Source organism: Strigops habroptila, chromosome W (assembly GCF_004027225.2).
Source record: "Strigops habroptila isolate Jane chromosome W, bStrHab1.2.pri, whole genome shotgun sequence".
NCBI lineage: Eukaryota > Metazoa > Chordata > Aves > Psittaciformes > Psittacidae > Strigops > Strigops habroptila.
Window position 1 is genome coordinate 20,958,119 of NC_044301.2, and position 22,096 is coordinate 20,980,214.

Consider the following 22,096-nt stretch of genomic DNA (forward strand, 5'->3'; position numbering starts at 1 on the left):
ACGCAGGTGCCCTGGGGGATGCAGGTGCCCTGTGGACACCCCAGCTGATGGAAGGGAAAGAGCTTGCCCCCCTCATCCGAGAGGATGTTGTAGTTGCCTGAGGAGGGGAGCCAGGGCCCCACTCCGCTCCTGCACAGCCGGATTGGCCTGGGCTTTCCCTGGGGAGGGAAGGAGAGGTCAGCTGTGCCCCACTAGCCTTGCCCTCACCCGGGATGGGGGGTCCAGCTCCACGGAGTGGGACCCACAGCCCCTCACTCACCCAGTGCCGCTACAATGGACTTGACTCTCTCCAGGCACTGCTCTGCAAGCTTCAGCATCATTGGAGTGTCAGGGGTGACCCCCTCACTCCCGTCTGCGGGGAGGGCAGAGTGCTGTGGTCACCCACCCCGGTGACACCGGCCCCAGACCGTTCTGCCATGGAGAAGGCACGGCAGCGAGGACCAAGGAGCAGGCCCGGGTGAGCCACCGAGGGTGCGGCTGGGGTCCTGCCTTACCTGCCGCCTCTTCCTGCAGGGCCTGCGCGATGAGGGTGATGCTCTTCAGGTACTCCATGTAGGCCTCCTGCCAGAGAGATGGGGATTGAACCGCGGCCCCCCAGGGGGAACATGGAACCCTGAGGTGCCCCCCCTCCCCGGGACCCCAGACAGCCCCGGCTGCAGCCCCGGTGAGGGGCCAGGCTGTGCCGGGGAGGGGAGGCAAGATCGTGCCCATCCCCGAGGTGTCTGGGCTCCGGGCGGGGCGGGGGGTGGCCCGGGGAGGGACACACCACCGGACACCCCAAGGACTCGGAGGAACCCGGCATTCCCGGTGCCGCCTGTGCCGGGGAGACCCGACGGGAGGCCGGGCCCGGGGTGCGCAGGGAGGCCCGGGGGATCCCGCCGCCCGCTCACCCGCGTCCGGCCGGCGCTGTCCATCTCCAGGGCGCCGCTCGCCGCCCTCATGGCGGTCTGCAGGGCCCGGCCTGCCCCGGGTCCCCACGGCCCCGCAGAGCCCCCACCGCCCGCCGCGACCATGGCGGCCGCCGCTCGGAACGGCGCGATCGGGCCGCGGCGCCCCGGGTCGGGAGCGCGGTGGGCACGGACCGGCGGCAGGGTCCTCCGGCCGACAGGGGGTGCTGCACCGGGCGAGGGGTGCCGGGCCGGGCCCGGCCCGCGGCGGCGGCGGCGATGAAGCGCGATCGGCGCGGCCGGTTCCTGGCGGTCCCGGGCGGCTCCGGTGCGGAGCCCCCCGGGCCTCGGCGGCTCCCCGGCACGATGGCTCGCGGGAATAAGGCGGCGGCGCAGCACGACCCCTCCGCGGGGTGGGTCCCGGCGGCCGCCGCCTGGACACGGCCCGCCGCCCTCGGCGGAGCACCGGAGGCAGGTGAGGCCCGGCCCGGGCGGGGCGGGGGGAACCGGGCGGTGGGGCCGCCTCGGGGCGGGAGCCCGCAGACGGGAACGAGGGGTCAGCGTCGCACCCCGCGGGCACCCGCCGGCACGGGCTGCGGGCGGGTCCTGGCGGGCGTAAGGTCGGACACCGCCGAGCTCTGCCGCCGTCTCTCTCCTCGGCCGGGGCGCGGACCGCCGCTCCCGGGGTCGGTGCACCGGCAAACAGGCCTGGGGTTGCCGGTTTGCGGAGAACGTCTTCACTTGTAAGGAGTAGAGGCTCCCGGTGCCGGTAACCGGCAAGGTAAGAGGGGCCGGGACAGCACGGCAGGGCGAGCGGGCGGGAGCTGGTTTTTCCCTCCGTCCTCCGGTGCTGCCAGGGGTTTGGCGGCAGCCGATAACCGAGCCGGTGTAGCTGCGGTGGGAGATAAGCCTGAGCGTGGAACGGTTCGAAATTGGGCATCTGAAGACCAACTGGGAGCTGCAGATGGGACCCGTGCTTGGGCAGATGGCCCGGAGGGTGCAGAGTGGTCCAGGAATTTTCCCTTATGGCACAACGGAGGGATGGAGCTGTGCTCCACAGAGCTGGGATGCCATTGGATGGGGAAGGTGTTGCCGGGTGGGAGAGCAGCAGTTAGTGAACTGGGAGCGGGAGAGCTCTGCATCCTGCCCCACTGCACCGGGATGGTCCTGCAGCACATCCCAGCTCCCTGCCTGCTGCTGGGCACCACCACCACCAGCTATAAATACTTTGGAGATAAATGCCAGGGAGGGAGAAGATCTGCTTAAGCCAAGGGATGATGCTGGCAAAAGCACAAACATGCAGGAGTGAGCCCTGGGAATGCCGCAGCTGGGAGGAGGTTCCTCCGCAGGGGCAATCAGGAAAATCAGAGACTGATTTTTGGGGTCAACCAGTTGCAGAGCAGTGTCCTGGTCTGCAGGGAAGGGTCACAGGGAAGGTGTCTTGCTTCCTGCTTGGCTTTTCCGTGCTTATTTTGAAGATAGGACTCTGGAGGCAGCCTGGATCAAGGGAAGGGGAATGTCTTCTCGTACGCTGGTGCCGTGGGACTGTAGCTGGCCATGGTACTCCTGTGGCCCTGTGGCAGGCACCCAGCGGCTGCATTCAACCTTTCTCTGGCAGGAATTGGCAGAGCCCTGAGCACTGGGTATTGTCGCCTCTGCCACGGGAAGTTCTCCTCCAGGAGCCTGCGCAATGCTTTTGGGAAGGTGCCGGTGATGGGAGAGAACTCGGAGAAGCAGCACTGCGTGGATCAGGTCTTCTTCACTGACTTCCAGCGGCTGGTCGGCGTGGCGGTGCGGCAGGACCCCATGCTCCCCCAGTTTGTCTGCAAGAAGTGCCATGCCCAGTTCTACAAATGCCACAGCATCCTCAGGACCTTCATCCAGAGGGTGAACACATCTCCCACAGGTCACACAAAGTCCAAAGGAAAGTACGTTGCTTTTCTTGCTTCCCGGGGGCGGTAAATTGCCATGTGTTGATGCCTGGTCCCTCTGTAACCCCCGAGACCCCACTGTGCTGTTCTGGGTTTTACAGGAGCAGCATGGCCCAGGCCCAGCTGGGCACGGAAGGAAGTGCCTCCTGCCTGGGTGAGTGCCTGCCCCCTTTCCCTTTTTTCCCCCTTCCTTTCTCCCTTTTTTCTCCTTTCCCTTTCTGTGATGCCATCAGCACAGGTCTGGGTTTTATGGGTGTTGAGGAACTCCCCAAGCAGAGCTGCACAGATGCAGGCTCACACTGGTGGCATGAAGAGTAGGCAGAGAGGGTTTGGGCAGCAGCACCAGGCCTGTCCCCACCACTGTCAGACATGGGGGACAATCAGAAATACACTTTCCACAATATAATTAACAATATTGGCAGCTGCTGGGGCTGCCCCAGCACATCTTTAGGGGGTCTCCCACCTGCTGTCTCTCACAGTCTTGGGGGAGTGGGTCCACAGCCCTGTCCCCTCCTGGGGGGAGTGTGTCCCTCCCCATGGGTGGCTGTGTCCCTGGTTGTCCCAGGGACTGACTGACCGTGCGTGTGCTGCCTCTCCCTCCAACAGTTGACCTGATCACATCCAGCCTGCAGTGCCTGCACAACCTGGTGTCATGGACGCACAGGCACGCCGAGAGCTGCACATCGGCGCCCAGCCTGCAGAGCGTGCTCTCCTCTGAGTACTGCAGCATCATCCGCGCCATCTGGGGCTGCAGCAATGGCCATGACTACATCATGGACACGGATTCGGACTGTAGCACGGTGCTTGTCGACAGCGCCTTGTCTGTCAAACAGGACTGGAACAAGAGCACAGCACAGCACTTAACTGACAATGGGGCAGAGGCAGACAATGCCAAGGCTGTTTCTGCTCCCAAACCCCAGCATGCTCCAGTAAGGACAACTCCTTGCCAGCAGCCTGCAAACAAGGGGAACACATCAGTGCCACTGAACACGAAGAATGAGCCACTGCAGAACAGGGATTCATCTCACTCACAACTGGACAGCATGGTCTCCTTGCAGGAGGCAGCCCTGCCCCAGCCTGTGTCACCACTGAGCAGTGCCACAGGTAAGGGATTTGCCTTCTGATCTCCCCCCAGGCCTCTGGGGAAGGGCGAGGAGCTGCAGAGCTGGCCCAGGGAGCGAGAAATGGTGGGGCTGGACCCCCTTCCCGGAGACTGTCATGGTGCAGAACAGTCACTGGTTCTCCAGCACCATATTTGCCAGCTGTTTCTTTCTGCTCAATCCAAGCCCCATCCATATGCAGGCAAGGAGGGGCTTCCTGCCCCACCTCAAGTGATGCTGAACAGCAGGAGCCCCTTCTCTCTGAAAAGGAAAGTTGCCGGGCTCATGGGTCGAGTTACTGTGGATTTACTGCTGAACTCCCCCCCCCCAATACCACTTCTAGAAGAGAGGGATTAAATTAACACTGATTCTGAGTTACAGAAGTCAGGCTGTGTTTAGCTCTGACAGCCGCTGCTGGAAAGGGGAACGGCAGCTGGGACTCCCTGGGGGATGAGTCTTTTGGGTGTTGTGGGGGAAACCGGAAGATGCTCAGGGGAACTGCAAGGTAAAGGCTCTCCCATCCCTGAGCACAAGACATGGAGTTTGGTTTAAATAATCATTAACTTGTCATGGAGCATGTACTTTTGTTTGGTGTGGGCCATGCTGAGGGAATCCGGAGTGGCCAGTTCCTTCCTGGCTTGGTTTTGCTGCTTTTCCTTGTAACGTACCATGTTCTCCTTCATTCCCTAGGACAGTTGAGTGGGAAGCAGGTTCTGTCCACAACATTGGATGAGCGGGTAAAAGACGAGTTCAGTGACCTTTCTGAGGGGTGAGAGAAGAGTGGGTTTAAAGTAGCGTAAATGTCTTTGCGAGTATGACCTGATCCGCCTCAGAGAGCTCTTTCTCCACCAGTGACCTGGCCCTTGAGGCCCCTTGGAACCAGTGTTGGAGGCGCAGAGCAGTGGCTCTGCAGTGGTGGGATGGAGCTCACACCACTGACACGCTGAACTTGCCACCTCCACTGCGGTGGGGGGGGGGGGGAGTTTGCACAGTGGGGTGTGTGGTTTTGCATGCATATGTGCTCTCTGTGTTGTCTGCTTCCAGCAAACTTGGTCCTGTTTCATTCCCTGCTCTGGGGAAGGAACAATGTAGGGGCTTACTTGGGCCTGGGTCCTGCTGCTCCAGCCCCTCGGAGCAATTCCCCTTCATGGCTACTCCAGGCTGGGGCTCCAGAAGAGCAGTCGGTGCGAGGGGTGGCACTTGGAGAGTGATTAAATGGGAGGTGGGAGGGACGCTGGCAGCTTAGCAGTCTATGATCAAAGATTTGGCTAAATCCTTCAAACATTGGTATTTAAAGTGAGGCTTGTAAATAACTGAGAACTGAGTCCAGTCATTCAGAGTCTGAAGTACGGCTGAGTGCAGATTTATTTTAGCGTGTCAGCTAAATCCATCAGCTGTCACATTAAAAGTGCCACAATAACTTATTGCCTGTTTCTTGGCTTCAGAATTAATTGCTCCTTGTATGGCTTAGGACTTAAAAGGAGGAAAAAGTAAAACCCAAACCTATGTGGTTGTTATGTATGAGGAAATACAGAATGACTTGCAGCTTAATTAACCTGCACCAGACAATTATATTACATTTTTATCTAGAAAATTACTTTCCCAGTATAGAAAGTGGTGGCAACATCCCTCAACAACCAATAGACCTTTTCAGTAACATCTGCTTTTGTTCTCCTGACAGCAGTTCAGTTATTCTTACAGAGATCTAGTCCTAAAAGAACCCAAATTTACTATTTTCTGTGTGCACCAGTGCTGTATTTGCTTGGGGAGCTTATGGAGGAGGAGGACACATGGAACCTCGGTTGCCATGCCGTGGGGGAGATGGATGTGCTGGGAATGGAGAACATGTGCTGCTGCTGCAGACGCTGGTGCTGAAGTGCCAGGGCGGTGCTATGTGGGTAAAGGGCATCTTCTTTCTCTCAGGGACTTCTTGAGCGATGATGAAAACGAGAAGAGAAATGTGCAATCTTCAGATGACTCCTTTGAGCCTTACCCCGAGAAGAAGTAAGGGGCTTGCAGTGTGGTGAGCGGAGTGCTCCATGGGTGAGTGGGAGGGCTGGTGCCCGCTCCACAATGGACTCTGCTCAGCTAACACTGTGTTCCATTGGGGCTTCCATTCCTTGCATGTTCCTGCCTGGAGGTCACAGTGATGCCCCTGTGTTCCATGAGCTCCCTGTCAGGCCTGAGCTTATCCCTCAGTTCTAGGCCCACAGCTCAGCTTGTGCACATGCTCCTGCTTTGCCAGGGCAAGCATCAGGCAAAGCTGTCAGACACTCAGGGACAATTAGGTAGGAGGACTAAAACCAAGATTGAGTATTAAACCACTGTCCTTGTTCCTTCTTGGAGGATTTCTAGCAAGAAAAGCAACATCAAAGAAGTAAAGAAGGCAGAAGAGCCCAAAACAAGGAAGAAGCCAGGGCCTAAGCCGGGCTGGAAAAAAAAGATCAAGTGTGAGAGGTAATAAGGAGGCGGGTGGCTGGGCAGTGCCCCTGCTCAGCACGCTGGCTGATGGCAGGGCTCTGCTTCATAGGGAGGAGCTGCCAACCATTTACAAGTGTCCTTACCAGGGCTGCACAGCTGTCTACAGGGGGGCCGACGGCATGAAGGTGAGTCAGGGTTTGCTCCTGTCCCAAACCTGTAGCTTTGAGTACTACAGAACCACTTCCACATGAGGAGAGGGTCCCCGAGATTTAATTCACCGCCTTGCTCTGCAGGAGGCAGTGAGTCCCTGGTTTCTCACAGTGAAGCAGCACTGATGTGTGAGCCTGCTAAGATGGTTTTTGAGGGATTCAAGTTTTTGGCTGGGGAAAATACAACCCAGTGCTTAAAAGCTTTGTCCTTTCTTTACAGAAACACATCAAAGAGCATCATGAAGAGGTACGGGAGAGGCCCTGTCCTCATCCTGGCTGCAACAAGGTGTTCATGATTGACCGGTACCTACAGCGGCACGTGAAGCTCATTCATACAGGTGTGTCCTGGCTGGTGGCAGGCATCACAAACACCCAACACTTGATTGCACAAGGCTTGTAGGTGCCGTGGCAAGACTCTGTGTGGGGTTTAGAACTGCCTGCCTTGCCTGTAAACCTGGAACAATCCATTGTGCGGGGGATGTGAGGCAGGGGGAGGAATTCAGACTCCAGCAGTAAGCATGGGCAGCTGCACATGTGCATTTCCCGTACTAAGAAATAAGCAGAATTGATGACTCTCCCGTTTTCCATTGCAGAGGTACGTAATTATATCTGTGATGAATGTGGGCAGACCTTTAAGCAACGCAAACACCTCTCAGTCCATCAGATGCGGCACTCGGGAGCAAAGCCCCTTCAGTAAGTGCACACCAACCCTGCCTTCGTAGCCGAGAGAAGGGTAGTGAAGTTCTGCTGAGCCCTCACAGTCACTGGCCTTAGCCCAGAGTGATTCTGTGACACAAACCCTGCCCGTAGCTGGCAGTGTCCTGGCTGAATAACTTTAAATGTTCATCTACAATGTGCTTCCTGTTGTTGAGCAAGTCTTACACATCCTTTTGATCCTGTTGCCCTTCCGAGTTCAGCAAGGGAGTGCTCAGCTACCACCAGCAAGCTGCAGGCCTGAGGAGAGAATCATGTTGGGTGACTGGGGTGGTTGTAGGAAATGCTACGAAGCTGTGGCTGTCTTGTGGGCTTATTCAGTGCAACAAAGAGCAAACACCATAGCCATGGATTCAGGCTTGGTGCTGAGCCCCTGCTTTGCCTTGCAGGTGTGAGATCTGTGGTTTCCAGTGCAGGCAGCGAGCTTCGCTCAAGTACCACATGACCAAACACAAAGCTGAGACAGAGCTGGAGTTTGCCTGTGACCAGTGTGGGAAACGCTTTGAGAAGGCCCATAACCTTAACGTCCACATGTCCATGGTGCACCCTCTGATCCAGATTCGAGACAAAGCCAAGCCACTGGAGCCAGAGCCCATTCTCCTCCTAAATACTTCAGGGACTTCAGAAAGCCAGGTGGTAAAGCCAGAAGTGACTGCACAGCAGGAGCCCACCTGAGGGGGATGGGGAAGCTTTCCCAGTCCAGCCCTGTAGAAACCATATGGCAGAGTAGAGACTTTTAATCTATGTTTTAGTCTCCCAAAGAACTCAGTGGAATTAGCTTCAGCTTGCTCAGAAAAAGCTTGTCTTCATGCTATGATTATCCATGCTCATGTCTGATTCATCAGTGTTGTACTAAGAGTCTGTCTAACCCCAGGGGAATGGATGTTCAGCAGCATCCTTTCATGGTCCCCTTTCTCCCCATGCACACAGTTGTAGAAACAGACTGTTCCCTGCCTGCAGGAACTGCTGCTGCCTGTACAGAAGTGGCCACATGTGGCTCTAAGAGTACACAGGACAGTGGTGTGGACTTTAAGCAGACTTTTTTTTCTGGATTAAAAAAAAAAAAAAAGATTCCCAAAGCCAAGTCTAAACTGAAATTTGTAACCTACTTTTTATTGTAAAAAAAAGCTTCATGGTTATGCTTGTAATAAATTATTTACAAAAGTAAAGGAACAGCAGTAGCGAAGAAGGTAGCACCTTATCTAGCCCTTCAGCCATAGGCAGGGTGTTCTGCTGCACTTGCTGGGCCATGCGCTGCCTACTGCCCTGCCTGTCCCTCAGAACAGGACCAGCTCTTTGTCCAGCTCCATGGCTGCAGAAGGCCTCAAGACATGCAGGAGGGTGGCTCCCAGCTCTGGGTCAAGTTCTTAACAGGTGGCCAGTAGCTGGGGGAGAGGGTGAATAGCATTAGACCTGCTCATGTTCCTCGAAGGCCAGAGCATCCTGCTGCTTCTCAAAAGTGCAGGTTTGTGGGAAACTTCAACACCTGCCTCTTTGCTGTGCTTGATAATTTCCCTCAAGACCAAGCATTAAGCAGTGGAAGCGAGACTGTGCGAGAGCAGTGTTTAATGTTGCTGAGAAAGATGGAGCCTGCAGCCCAGGTGAGGGAGGACATGGCTATAGCAGTGGTTGAGCAGCAGCTGTCCTCCACCACTCCCAAATGCATTACAAAAGTGAACTGAGTGTGTCACAGGCCCAGCAGCCAGCACCAGCACAGGAACAGTGCCCAAGAAAGGCTACATGGGCTGGGAGAAGGGGAAGGCAGGGAATCACAACACACCAGTTGTATATTTCCAAGGCTTTGGTCAGGGTATTGTGGGATCGCACCAAGCAGGAACTGCCAGGCCATGGAGATCACCTCCAAGGGATCCTCCTGGAGAACATGGAGAAGTGACACAGCCAGTCAGAGCCAAGCACAATGTCACTTTCAGCTCTCGGTCCCTGCCTTCAGAAGTGAAAACAGGAACCGCTAAGCCACACCTAGGGGCTGTTCACAAGTTAAGCAGATCAATACAGCCACCCTGAGATCCTGTACAAGTAAGGCAGTTTTGGGCAGCAGCTTCTCTCAGCCCTAAGGCCTGAGCAAGCTGCCTGCCTGCCAAAGCAGTTGCACAAGCTCCCTTTGCCTTGTATGGGAAGGTGGGAAGAAGGGGGATGCTGCAAGTGGCAGGAGAAGGGATAAAGAATAGGATTCGTGGTTCTCTTTCAAGACAAAAAAAAAAAAAGAGAGAGACCGTGCTTAACGCACATGCTCTGTGGGGTCTGGGCTCTGGCCCACTTTGTCAGATTGCAGCAGGTCTTTCCCTTCCACAAAGAGCCGAAGCAGCTGGATGTAGAATTCGAGCACCACATAGAGGAAGGTCTGCTCCTGAGTGAGCAGCTCATGGTGAAAGCATGGAGTGAGGCTAGAGGAGGTCACGCATCCCAGATGTTTTCTTCCTCAATGACTCTTCCTTCAGACTCTCCCAAAGGCAGACTATGTTTCACTGGAATCTGCTCCCTGATCCAATCTGTAGGTGACTGCACAAATGGCTGCATTTCAAAGCTGTGAAGACAGCAAAGGGACAGAAACAGGCATTCACAGGCAGGAGGGTGCTTAGGGCAGGCAGCTGCTGGAAGAAACTCGTCATCTTTGCTCCTTCGTTTAATAGCGTTAAATCATTTGGAAACTAAAGTTCCTCCTTGCTGGGGACCCTTTCTCCTGTGAAATACCATGTACATTCCCAGCCTGAGGAAAAACATCATCTAACAAATGTGAAATGCTACAAAAAAAGAGAAGAGAGATAGGAGGTTCTTGCACTACCTGGGAGGTGTGGGTCCCTGTCCCAAGTCTGGACAGGGAACTGAAAATAGTAAGTCATTCAGGTAGAGAAATAAAAGCTACTGTAGTGAAAGGGGAGATAACGTCAGTTAGAGGGAAATACAGGTTTAATCTGGTCAGAACAGAGGGCTTTCAGCAGGCTCTGTCTAGGATCCCTTCCTTCTGTCAGAACAAGCTGCCAGCCTCCACAGTACCAGTACAAAGCATTTTTAGGCAGCAAACCAAGATGATCAGACACATTTAGTGTCATGAGAATTCCCTCAGGGCTGAATTTACCTTTGGTGCTATTTTTGCTGAGATGAGATCCATGAATGAGAAGAACGGCAGAGAAACAAGAAGCTGCAAGGAAAAGAGACTGCCTGTTAGTTGTATCCATGGCGGTGACTCAGAACTCGCACTTTCCCATTGGGAAATAACATTTTACTGAGTATGTTCCCAGGATGGACCTGGATAAACAACAAGCACTGCTGTTCCTCCCAGGTGAAGGCAGTGTGTTTGGAGAGGACAGCCTGCAGCCCGACATTGTTCATTGCTTCTAAGGGTGAATTCCATACCAAATTCACTGTTCTTGAAGTCAGACAACAGATGACAACTTCTCCCAATGAAGGGAAAACTGAGTGAGCTACCACAGACATAAACCTGGAGGAGAGCTAGTGTTGGTCCACGGCCAGCATGCCACCAGCAGATGCAAGTGCATCATAATCCTGTCCTGACATACATTGGTTATCACTTTTCTGGATCCCTACTGCACAAATCAAAGGATAAACTTATTTGTGCTGGTAATCCAGTTGTAAAACTAACTCTCCTTTCTTATCTCTGTCTGAGAAAGGAGGGGGCTGAGCCAGACAGCACTTTCCATGCACAGCAGGTCTGTCTGCACATGCATAGTGGTCAGGGCAGGGAACATGGCAGTGAGAGAACTTTCCCTGGGTTCCTTGGATTTAACTATGGTGTCTCAGCCCCAAAAGGGAGTTAATCCCACAACACTCCCCTTTTTGACAGAGATTTGACACTTAATGCTGTCACTTGAAGGGATTCAGCACCTGACCCCTCACCAGTACCGTGCATGGGACCAAGTCCCCAACAGAGATCTGTGCAATCCCACTGATACCAGAGCAGCAGTTGAGGGTCTGAGCTGGGGCCTGAACACCAGTGAGCTGCTGGGACCCCCACTGTTCTCACTCTTCCTGGCATCTTCCTCCTATCTCAAGGCAGATTTTTGAGGTGAAAGCTGCTGTTACTCCACATGTACTAAAATGCTCACATCAACTCAGCGACACCAGTTTCTGACTAGCAGCTTTTGGCTCTCGGCCAGTATAAACAGTGGAGGAGTCAATCCCATAGCAAGAGGAACTGCTACCATCACTGCTACCCCAAGCAATAAAACTGAAGAATAAATAGTAAGGCAGAGGTTCCATTTCAACAGTGTTTGCCTGTGAATGTCCTAATACGGGGGCACTCCCCATATGGAGCTCTGGTCCCAGCTATCCCCTGGAAGATCAAGAGATAGCACTGCCGGGCAGCAGCCCAGCTCCCTCCTCAGCAGGGCACTTCAGAGAATTCCCATGCACTGAGGGCATGGAGCATGGAGAAGTGGCAGAGGCATTTCCTGGAACAGACTTGGGAAAATCCTCTGGAAATCTCTTCCTAGGATTCCCAGCACATCCTCCCAGAGCCCTTAAAATATATGCACTCCTGTCCCACAGACTTTCTGCATCTCCTTAATCTTCCAGCCAAATTGCCTGAGCTAAAATCCACTGGGACTGCTCCTTTGTCAAAGGGAGAGGTGATCCTGGCATGCCATGGATTGAGCTCTCAGTCTCTGCAGCACTCTCTCCAGCTTCAGTTTTTAAAGCAGCTGACTCCTGGCTTCACAAAGGAGTCAGTATAGAGTTAAAAGTTAAAGTTTGGAACAGCTTTGCCTCTAGGATAAGTATTTAGCAACTGGTAATTTGCAGCTCCATTTTATCAACTAGTCACCAGCAAAATTTCACAACAGTGTTTAGCAGGGGCACAGCAGTATCTCAGAACAACCATTTCTCAGCGAAAGACATTCTAGTTTTCAAGTGTAGGGAACAGCAGATGCTTAAAATGTGCCCAGTCTTGCCTGTTCTGTGTCAGTCCCCAACCTCTTCAGTGCATTTCTCTCTTGTCCACACGGTGACTGCTGCTGAACAGTACAATGGAGGAAGGCAGCCGAAATCCAAGGAGGGCCAGAGGGAGGGAAGACCACTCCTGAAGAAAGGAAGCTAGGAAATAAAACCAGCATGTTATGGGTTTGGAGAAAAACAAGGGGGGGGGGGGGGAAAATCAACTGTGAATGAGGAGGAAATCAGGAGCTTGGGCAAAGGTGTAAGTTTGTGACCAAAAATTCTTCATTCAAATTTTTTCCCCTGCAGTTGGATGCTATATGGAGACAATTAAAAAAAAAAAAAAAAAGTCCAGAAGCAGGCAGAAGCATTCCCAAATCTCTTATCAGAGGTTGGACAGGTCATTATCTGTATACTTTACTACAGAAGCAAGTGATTGTCACCTGCAATAACCTGCAAGGAGATTCTTACACTAAATTCCCAGCTTTTGGAGAAAAGTAGCAGTCTGCTGAACAGACAGCATAACAGGTAAAGAAGGAAGCATACAGCAGAGAAGCAGTGGGTAGTTTCAGGAGACTAGAGATTTGCCAAATCAGGGAGCAAAGGGTGCGGCAGCTTAAGCAAATCACTCAACACTGTGCTAAAGGCTATATTTCCAGTGTTTCTCAAACAAGGACTCTGCCTTCCGGTCTCCTCTAAAAAGATTATTTTCCTTATGGTGAAACATTCTGACCCATATTACACAAAAGACCAGACTAAATAATTATAATGACACATTTTGAGCTTAAACTCTACAAAGAAATCTGTATATAGCTGTCCTACAAGCCTCAGTCCACATTAGCATATCATGCTGCCTGCTGAAACCCAGCCTGGCTCAGAGAACAGGCCTCCTGGGTGCCTATCCCTCAGAGAGCAGGTTCTCCTGCCACAAATCCACACCCAGTTCCTCATATATGCCTGGTAACTGAGGACTTCAATTCCCTCAGTCTTTCCAGTTCTTCTGCAAGTGGAACCCCATAGAGTCTCTTCCACTGAGAGCAAAGTACTGGCTCCAGCCTCAGCCACCAAAGCTAGAAAGACAGACAGAAACCAGCAGTTAGTGGTGGAGCACTCAGTAGTTGTCTGCAGTCAGGTATGCACAATATCTCAGCCAGGTACACAGAGAAAGAAGTGTCCATCCCCTCCCCTTAAGCTGCCTTGGAGAAGAAGGAAATTAAGCAGCCGTCTACCTTGCCTGGTCTCAGAGGATCCTTCTGTTGTGGGGTTGCTGAAGGTCGAAGAACAACAAGTGCCAATTGCGACCACAACAGTGCACCGGCAGCAATATCGCACCAACCGAGACTCCCTGATTCCCATCCATAAGCTGATCCGTAGACAGGAGAGCCAAGGAGTGATCAGCAGGACCCGCTCACCCTTTAATAGCCCCATATGGCCAGTGCAAAAGTCTAATGGAGAGTGGAGACTAACAGTAGACTATCGTGGTCTGAACGAAGTCACACCACCATTGAGTGCTGCCGTACCGGACATGCTAGAACTTCAATATGAACTGGAGTCAAAGGCAGACAAGGGGGATGCCACAACTGATATTGCCAATGCATTTTTCTCAATCCCTTTGGCAGCAGAGTGCAGGCCACAGTTCTCTTTGACTTGGAGGGGCGTCCAGTACACTTGGAACTGACTGCCCCAGGGGTGGAAACACAGCCCTACCATCTGCCATGGATTGATCCAGACTGCACTGGAACAGGGGCAAGCTCCAGAACACCTGCAAAACAGTGATGACATTATCATGTGGGGTGATACAGCAGAAGACGTTTTTGAGAAAGGGAGGTAAATAATCCAAATCCTGCTGAAGACTGGTTTTGCCATAAAACGGAGTAAGGTCAAGGGACCTGCACAGGAGATTCAGTTTTTGGGAATAAAATGGCAAGATGGATGTCGCCAGATCCCCACAGATGTGATCAACAAGATAACAGCAATGTCTCCACCAACTAACAAGAAAGAAACACAAGCTTTCTTAGGTGTTGTGGGGTTCTGGAGAATGCACATCCCAAATTACAGTCTGATTGTAAGCCCTCTCTACCACGTGACCCGGAAGAAGAATGATTTCAAATGGGGCCCTGAGCAACAACAAGCCTTTGAACAAATTAAACAAGAGAGAGTTCATGCAGTAGCCCTTGGACCAGTCTGGGCCGGGCCAGATGTGAAAAATGTGCTCTACACCGCAGCCGGGGAGAATGGTCCTACCTGGAGCCTCTGGCAGAAAGCTCCAGGGGAGACTTGAGGTCAACCCCTTGGCTTTTGGAGTCGGGGATATAAAGGATCCGAGGACAGCTATACTCCAACCGAAAAAGAGATTTTAGCAGCCTATGAAGGGGTTTGAGCTGCTTCAGAAGTGATTGGCACTGAAGCACAGCTCCTCCTGGCATCCTGGTTGCCTGTGCTGGGCTGGATGTTCAAGGGCAGAGTCTCCTCTACACATCATGCAATCGATGCTACATGGAGTAAGTGGGCCGCACTAATTACACAATGAGCTCGAATAGGAAATCCCAGTCATCCAGGAATTCTAGAAGTCATCATGGACTGGCCAGAGGGCAAAGATTTTGGAATGTCACCAGAGGAGGAGGTGATGCGTGCTGAAGAGGCCCCACCATATAATCAACTGTCAGAAAGTGGGAAGCAATATGCCTTGTTTACTGATGGGTCCTGCCATATTGTGGGAAAGCATCGGAGATGGAAGGCAGCTGTGTGGAGTCCCCTACAATAAGTGGCAGAAAGTGCTGAAGGAGAAGGTTAATCAAGTCAGTTTGCAGGGGTGAAAACCATCCAGCTGGCCTTGGACATTGCTGAACGAGAAACATGGCCAGTACTTTATCTCTATACTGACTCATGGATGGTGTCAAATGCCCTGTGGGGGTGGTTGCAGCCATGGAAGCAGAGCAACTGGCAACGCAGAGGTAAACCCATCTGGGCTGCTTCATTGTGGCAAGATATCGCTGTCCAGGTGCAGAACCTGGTGGTGAAGGTACGCCACGTAGATGCTCATGTACCCAAGAGTCTGGCCACTGAGGAACACCAGAACAACCAACAGGTGGATAAAGCTGCTAAGATTGAAGTGGTTCAGATGGATTTAGATTGGTAACATAAGGGTGAATTATTTTTAGCCTGGTGGGCCCATGACACCTCAGGCCATCAAGGCAGAGATGCAACATATAGATGGGCTTGTGATCGAGGGGTGGACTTAACAGTGGACCCTATTGCCCAGGTTATTCACAAATGTGAAACATGTGCTGCAATTAAGCAAGCCAAACGATTAAAGCCTCTCTGGTATGGAGGACGATGGCTGAAGTACAAGTATGGGGAGGCCTGGCAGACTGACTATATCACACTCCCACCGACCTGCCAAGGCAAGTGCCATGTGCTTACCATGGTGGAAACAACCACCGGATGGCTGGAAACATACGCTGTGCCCCATGCCGCTGCCCGGAACACTATCCTGGGCCTTGAGAAACAAGTCTTGTGGTGACACTGCACCCCAGAGAGAATTGAGTCAGACAATGGGACTCATTTCCGGAACAACCTTATAGACACTTGGGCCAAAGAGCATAGATTGAGTGGGTGTATCACATCCCCTACCATGCACCAGCCTCTGGGAAAATCAAACGGTACAATGGGCTGTTAAAAACTACCCTGAGAGCAATGGGTGGTGGGACTTTCAAACACTGGGATACACATTTACCAGAAGCCACCTGGTTGGTCAACACGAGGGGATCTGCCAACAGGGCTGGCCCAGCCCAATCAGAACTTTTACTTACTGTAGAGGGGGATAAAGTTCCTGTGGTGCACATAAAGAATTTGTTGGGGAAGACAGTCTGGGTTATTCCTGCTTCAGGTAAAGGCAAGCCCACTCGTGGGATTGCTTTTGCTCAGGGACCTGGATATACTTGGTGGGTAATGCGGGAAGATGGGTAAGTCTGATGTGTACCTCAAGGGTATTTAATTTTGGGGGAAACCAGCCAATGAACTCAATTATATGCTGTTGCCTGCTATATAAAACTTCTCTAGCCCATCACCTAAATTCCCATCTCCATCACTCTGGGCTTTGAAAAGGAAATATGTGCTGCCAGGATCATCAGCAGAGAATAAAGTCATGGGAAAAGGCAGCAGTAGCTGTGGGAGTCTCCCAGAACCGTCCTCAGGTCACCATCGACTGACCCTGACTTCCCTCTGATCATCACCCCAACAAAGAATGAACTTTGATGAAACCAGATGAGCTCAGCTGTGACCAGACTAATTCAGCGGTGTTGTCAGCAGGCAATAATCCAACACTGTACACCATCTCTCCTGCCATGAAAGACTGTTACAAGAGATGAAGCCTAACATCATCAACTGAATGAATTCAGCAATCTTTATAGGTATGGTCCATGGATTAAGGAATGATATCTGTCTCTTTTTTTGTGTGTGTGCATGTGTGTGTGCATATATATATATAAGGAGACACACAGCGATGGTATATTGAAAAAATGTGGGACCTGAGCATGACATGAGTGGTATGGAATAAAAGGTGGATGCTGTCCTGGGTTCAGCTGTAATGGTTATTTTTCTCCTTCTTAGTAAATGGTGCAGTGCTGTGTTTTCGACTTTAGTCTAAGAACAATGCTGATAACACACTGATGTTTTAGTTGTTGCTAAGTAATGCTTACTCTGATCAAGGACTTCTGTCTCTCATGCTCTGCCAGTGAGGAGGGGCACAAGAAACCGGGAGGAAGCAGATACAGGACACCTGACCCATACTAGCCAAAGGGGTATTCCATACCACAGCATGTCATGCCCAGTATATAAACTGGGGGGAGTTGCCTGGAAGGCCCAGATTGCTGCTCAGGTCGGGCTGGGTATCGGTCGGCAGGTGGTAAGCAATTGTGTTGTGCATCACTTGTGCTCATTGTTGGTTTTTTCCCTTCCCTTGTTAGTCTTATATTTTCTCCCCTTGTTATTTCCCTTATCGTTATTATTAGTAGTAGTTTTGTGTTATACTTTAGTTATTGGACTGTTCTTATCTGAACCCATGGGGTTTACATTCTTTCAGTTCTCCCCATCCTGCCCAGAGCTGTGGGGGGGAAGAAGGCAGGGAGTGAGCAAGTGGCTGTGTTTCTGAGTTACTGGTTAGGCTTAAACCATGACACAATCCTGGAATGGTTTGGGTTGGAAGGGACCTTAAAGCTCATCCAGTTCCAACCCTCTGCCATAGGCAGGGACATCTTCCACTTGACCAGGTTGCTCCAAGCCCCGTCCAACCTGGCCTTGAACACTGCCAGGGATAGGGCAGCCACAGCACTGTGCCAGTGCCTCACTACCCTCACAGGGAAGAATCTGTGCTTTATGGACTATTTGGTTGCTTTGCATGTAACAACCATCTCCCCCAGAGCTGGAATCAGCAATACGAAGGATACTAAAACACTCTACAATTTCCCAAATGCATTAAGAGTTAGTTCCCCCGCACTTCACAGTTCGCATTAAATGAAGTTTAAGACAAGTGCTCTGAACTGGTACTTCTCTACCGATGAAATAAGAACAGTTACTGATGCGGAGAAAAGCACAATGAGACATTTTGTTTGACACGCTGTTAGAACATCATTGATCCATTTTGCAAATTCTTCACAGTCCAAGCTGGCATTAAGCAGGCCCTGGAAAGGGATAAATTACATGATGACTACACATGTCTTTGCTGCTTTGAAGTATCTTACCAAGCCGTGTGTAAACTAATCAAAGATAACTGTAGGGGTCAGCATGGCCCAGCAAAAGAAACGTGTCCAACAGCTTCTCTTTCCCCCACCAGCTTTGGTGTGTTGTATTAAAATTAACCTCTATCACTACTTCCTCCCACTACTTCTCTGCATTTTCCTGGATTACTGCTTCTCTTTTTGGAATTTATGCCAGCGATTTTCAAAACGAGTACAAATAGGACATCTCATTTCCAAGAATAGCATATAGTCGGGTATCTGGTGAAGAAACATCTACTCTGGCTAGCAGGGACAGTGGGGCAGAATGACAAAAGCAGCAGTTACCCTGAAGAAGTGAGCAATGATGTCATAGGAGAGTGCATACCCTCTGGAACAGACATTCTTCTGTGGGAAGAGGAGAGATGAAAAAAAATCATTCCTTCCCTTTTGAATTATTATTTTCTTTGAACATTTTGGGTGTCTGGCCCAACAGGACTCAGCACAAAATCACCTGTGAGCATCAGTTCAGACTGCAAAAATTTTGTTTCTATATAAAGCAACACCACTGACTAGGTGGTGATTTACAGTCCAGCATGTCGTGGTTTGAGCCCAGCCGGTAACTCAGAACCACACAGCCACTCGCTCACTCCTCCCCTTCTTCCTCCCCCCGCTCCCGGAGGGATGGGGAGGAGAATCAGAAGAATGTAACTCCCACGGGTTGAGATAAGAGCAGTCCCGCAACTAAGGTATAATACAAAACCACTACTGCTACCACCAATGATAATAATGATTAGTGAAATAACAAGGGGAGAGGATACAATTGCTCACCACCCGCCGACCGATACCCAGCCCGACCCGAGCAGTGATCTGGGCCTTCTGGGTAACTCCCCCCGGTTTATATACTGGGCATGACGTGCTGTGGTATGGAATACCCCTTTGGCTAGTTTGGGTCAGGTGTCCTGTCTCTGTTTCCTCCCAGCTTCCCCTCCTCCCTGGCAAAGCATGAGACTGAGAAAGTCCTTGGTTGGAATAAACATTACTTAGCAACAACTAAAAACACCGGTGTTATCAGCATTGTTCCCAGGCTGAAAGTTAAAAAAACACAGCACTGCACCAGCTACTAAGAAGGATAAAAATGACTGCTATAGCTGAACCCAGGACACAGCACCAGAAAGCAAATCAGATGGCCCTGCTCACCACATGTGGCTGGCAGAAGCAGTTTGATTAAGTCTTGGAATGAATGGAAGTTTTTGGCTGTGCCTAATATGACAGTGCAAAAAGGCTTGAAAAGGCCAGTCAGGATGAATAAACAGAAAGGATAGCTATCCTCAGAGCACAAAACAGTGATTTGGGGGACCTACAGGTAAAGTGATCTCCCAGGAAGCTGCAGAGATATTTCTGAAGGTTTCTCTAGTGTACGTAACACAGGAGGATGAGCAGGATCTCACTTTACACAGAGCAAGTTAGTTTAACACCCTGGCACAACAGAGAAATTGGAGAAGATCATGCTCAGTTCCTTCTAGGCCTCCCCGAGAACACTGCAGGTTTTTCTCTAACCCATTGTAATGGATGGGAACCTAGCTGTGAGTTGATTCCCTCTCATGACTGAGAACCATAACAAAGGATGTTGTTTGCCACAGTGTATTCAGCAGAGTATATATGTTTGTGTTCATCATGACTGTTTGTCTGAAAGAGGCAGGAAAACACAGGTGTGCAGCTGTTCTATGACCTTCACACTTGGCCGCGCTGGGGTGCCTGGCCAATGCTCTGAGTGGACAAGGGTGAGATCATGAGAAACTGCACAGTCCCAGGAGTAAATGATTAGAGATCTGGCATAAAGCCGGTTGTTTTGATAAGGGTATAAAAGCGGGACCCTCTTGTGGCCATGAGAGAAGCCTCACCTATGGGTGGACACACCGCGTAGGAATTTTCCCAATTACCTGAGACTCCTGGCATCGTCTGCAACGGGGCTTCCCAGCTGAAAGTGTGGGCCTGGATGATGATTCAGTGGTAATTGGTGATGTATTTCTTCTTAATCTCTGTTCTTTCAATATGATAATGATTTAATGCATTGCTAACTCTCTCCGTTACTTTACTTATATACCTATATCTCTGGTTTGCTTTATTCTACTTATTCACTATATAGAGAGAGATATTTACCTAGTTCACATTAGTGTGCTTGCTTTAGTGTGCTTATTAACTTTAGCGTGCTTGTTTAATAAACTCTGCATATTATACAGCTAGTGTGTGGTCACTTTGTGGCGTACCCTGTCTGTCAGCAGAACATTTTGGCGTAGTTGGCAGGATACGAAACAAAATGGCATTTTTTAAGATAAAGAAAAAGGTTCCTAAGACGGTGGAGCTGGATACCCCTGGCTGGGAACAATTACCTTATCGTAACATAGCTGCTGAATGGTCGTGTTATGGTTTATGTGAGAATTGGAACTCCTGTTTGAATGAGGCAAACCCTCCTGATGTAGTTAAATGTTTGCAAAAAGTATCGGTAGAAAAAGGAGAGAAGTTAATTGCTCTGGGAAGATGGGGGTGGATTCTGCTGGCTGCATACCGAAAGCAGCATCAGCGGGGAGAGTGAATACAGAGGGAGAAGATGGATTTGTAGAAACAAGTTTGTGAATTGCAGGGAAAAATAGTTATGTTACAATGCCAAAATCGATTACTAACTGATAAACTGGACACTTATCAAACGGTAGCAGAAAAAGAGGCTGTTCATTTTGCCCAGGATAAATATAGAAAAGGAAGAGGTCAAGTAAACCAGCAAAAAGTGCATGCAGTGATTGTGGAGGCAGGAAGGAATTGGGACCCTGAGAAATGGGACGGAGATGTGTGGGATTCAACCGATGTGGATAGTAGTCCAGAGGGTGAGGTGTTTGTTGAAGCAAAGCCAATATTACAGAGAAAATTGGAACATGACCCTCTAGGTCATCCGTTTAGGCAGTACATTTTAGAAGATTTCACTGAACACAAAATTAATGACATTATGGACAGGTTCAAACAAAAGCCGGGAGAATCCTAGCTGTCCTCATGTGCCTCATGACCCTTTGGGCAATGCCATTACCCTAGGAAGATATCTGAAAAGGAGTGACATCTCACTTGTGCGCTGGAGATGGAAGAGTGGCACCAGATCTTGGAGACAAGATAATTGCATCTGTAATGTGAATGAACCTTACCATCATAGCAAGTTCAGCATTTTCCTCAGGAGTACAGAGGCGGACAACCATTTTGTAAGAAAAACGCTACTAATAGTTGTTTGTACAACATCAAATGGATTAAGATGTAGAAATTATAGCTAATGCTAATGTTGTTGCTATCAAATGTTGTAACCCTACTAGTTCTTATATTCACTGTGCTGATAGTACTGAAAATGTATATAACCTTGTCCTGGGTTCAGCTACAGCAGTCATTTTTCCTCCTTCTTAGTAGCTGGTGCAGTGCTGTGTTTTTGACTTTCAGCCTGGGAACAACATTGATAACACCGATGTTTTTAGTTGTTGCTAAGTCATGTTTACTCTAACCAAGGACTTTCTCAGTCTCATGCTTTGCCAGGGAGGAGGGGAAGCCAGGAGGAAGCAGAGACAGGACACCTGACCCAAACCAGCCAAAGGGGTATTCCATACCACAGCATGTCATGCCCAGTATAGAAACTGGGGGGAGTTACCCGGAAGGCCGAGATCGCTGCTCGGGTCGGGCTGGGTATCGGTTGGCGGGTGGTGAGCAATTGTATCCTCTCCCCTTGTTATTTCCCTTATCATTATTATTATTAGTGGTGGTAGTAGTGGTTTTGTATTATACCTTAGTTACAGGACTGTTCTTATCTCAACCTGTGGGATTTACATTCTTTCGATTGTCCTCCCCATCCCTCCAGGAGCAGGGGGAGGAAGAAGGGGGGGAATGAGTGAGCGGCTGCATGGTTCTGAGTTACCGGCTGGGCTTAAACCATGACAGTTCTGTGTGGCGCCCAACATGCGGCTCGTAGGGTTGAGATAATGACAGATCTGACCAGAGTGTGTCTAATCATATTTGTGATAAGCATTCATTGTTTTGGATTAATAGTCACTCATCAAAATGTTGATTTATTGGCTCTCAGAGATGTTGCGCTTGATCTCAGAGTTTCAGCATGTTGTACCTTACTTAGAGGCAGTATTTGCTGTTTCAGTGTTTATCGGCTGGGGGGCCTGGGCTAAGGTT

At 50.7% G+C, this 22,096-nt stretch overlaps 1 protein-coding gene across 12 annotated transcripts; it reads left to right on the forward strand.

The window, feature by feature from the left end:
• Nucleotides 1-868: 868 nt before the first annotated feature.
• LOC115619099 (zinc finger protein 276-like) lies at nt 869-12,584 on the forward strand. Of its 12 annotated transcripts, none has more exons than XM_030511141.1 (12): nt 869-988; nt 1,028-1,362; nt 2,506-2,815; nt 2,920-2,972; nt 3,422-3,922; nt 4,609-4,687; nt 5,842-5,922; nt 6,265-6,375; nt 6,434-6,524; nt 6,769-6,886; nt 7,142-7,241; nt 7,652-9,486. In XM_030511141.1, the coding sequence occupies exons 2-12, from the start codon at nt 1,167-1,169 to the stop codon at nt 7,935-7,937; spliced, it is 1,926 nt and encodes a 641-aa protein (XP_030367001.1). In that variant the 5' UTR covers nt 869-988; nt 1,028-1,166; the 3' UTR covers nt 7,938-9,486. The 12 variants fall into 12 exon arrangements, 11 of the variants coding, with proteins under 11 accessions (XP_030367001.1, XP_030367000.1, XP_030366999.1 ...); XR_003994917.1 differs by lacking the exons at nt 869-988; nt 6,769-6,886; nt 7,142-7,241; nt 7,652-9,486 and adding exons at nt 6,633-6,711; nt 9,656-9,661; nt 11,198-11,483; nt 12,535-12,580 and having other exon boundaries at nt 1,034-1,362; nt 6,265-6,361; nt 6,449-6,524; XM_030511140.1 differs by lacking the exons at nt 869-988; nt 6,769-6,886; nt 7,142-7,241; nt 7,652-9,486 and adding exons at nt 6,633-6,711; nt 9,656-9,661; nt 11,198-11,307; nt 12,535-12,584 and having other exon boundaries at nt 1,034-1,362; nt 6,265-6,361; nt 6,449-6,524.
• Nucleotides 12,585-22,096: the final 9,512 nt, after the last annotated feature.

What these genes read in the sequence shown, in the direction of transcription:
- LOC115619099 (XM_030511141.1), top strand. Translation starts at nt 1,167, where the DNA reads ATGAAGCGCGATCGGCGCGGCCGGTTCCTGGCGGTCCCGGGCGGCTCC. An exon ending in CGGCGGAGCACCGGAGGCAG is followed by an intron (nt 1,363 to 2,505) that starts GTGAGGCCCGGC and finishes TTTCTCTGGCAG; the next exon opens with GAATTGGCAGAGCCCTGAGC. An exon ending in CGTGAAGCTCATTCATACAG is followed by an intron (nt 6,887 to 7,141) that starts GTGTGTCCTGGC and finishes TTTCCATTGCAG; the next exon opens with AGGTACGTAATTATATCTGT.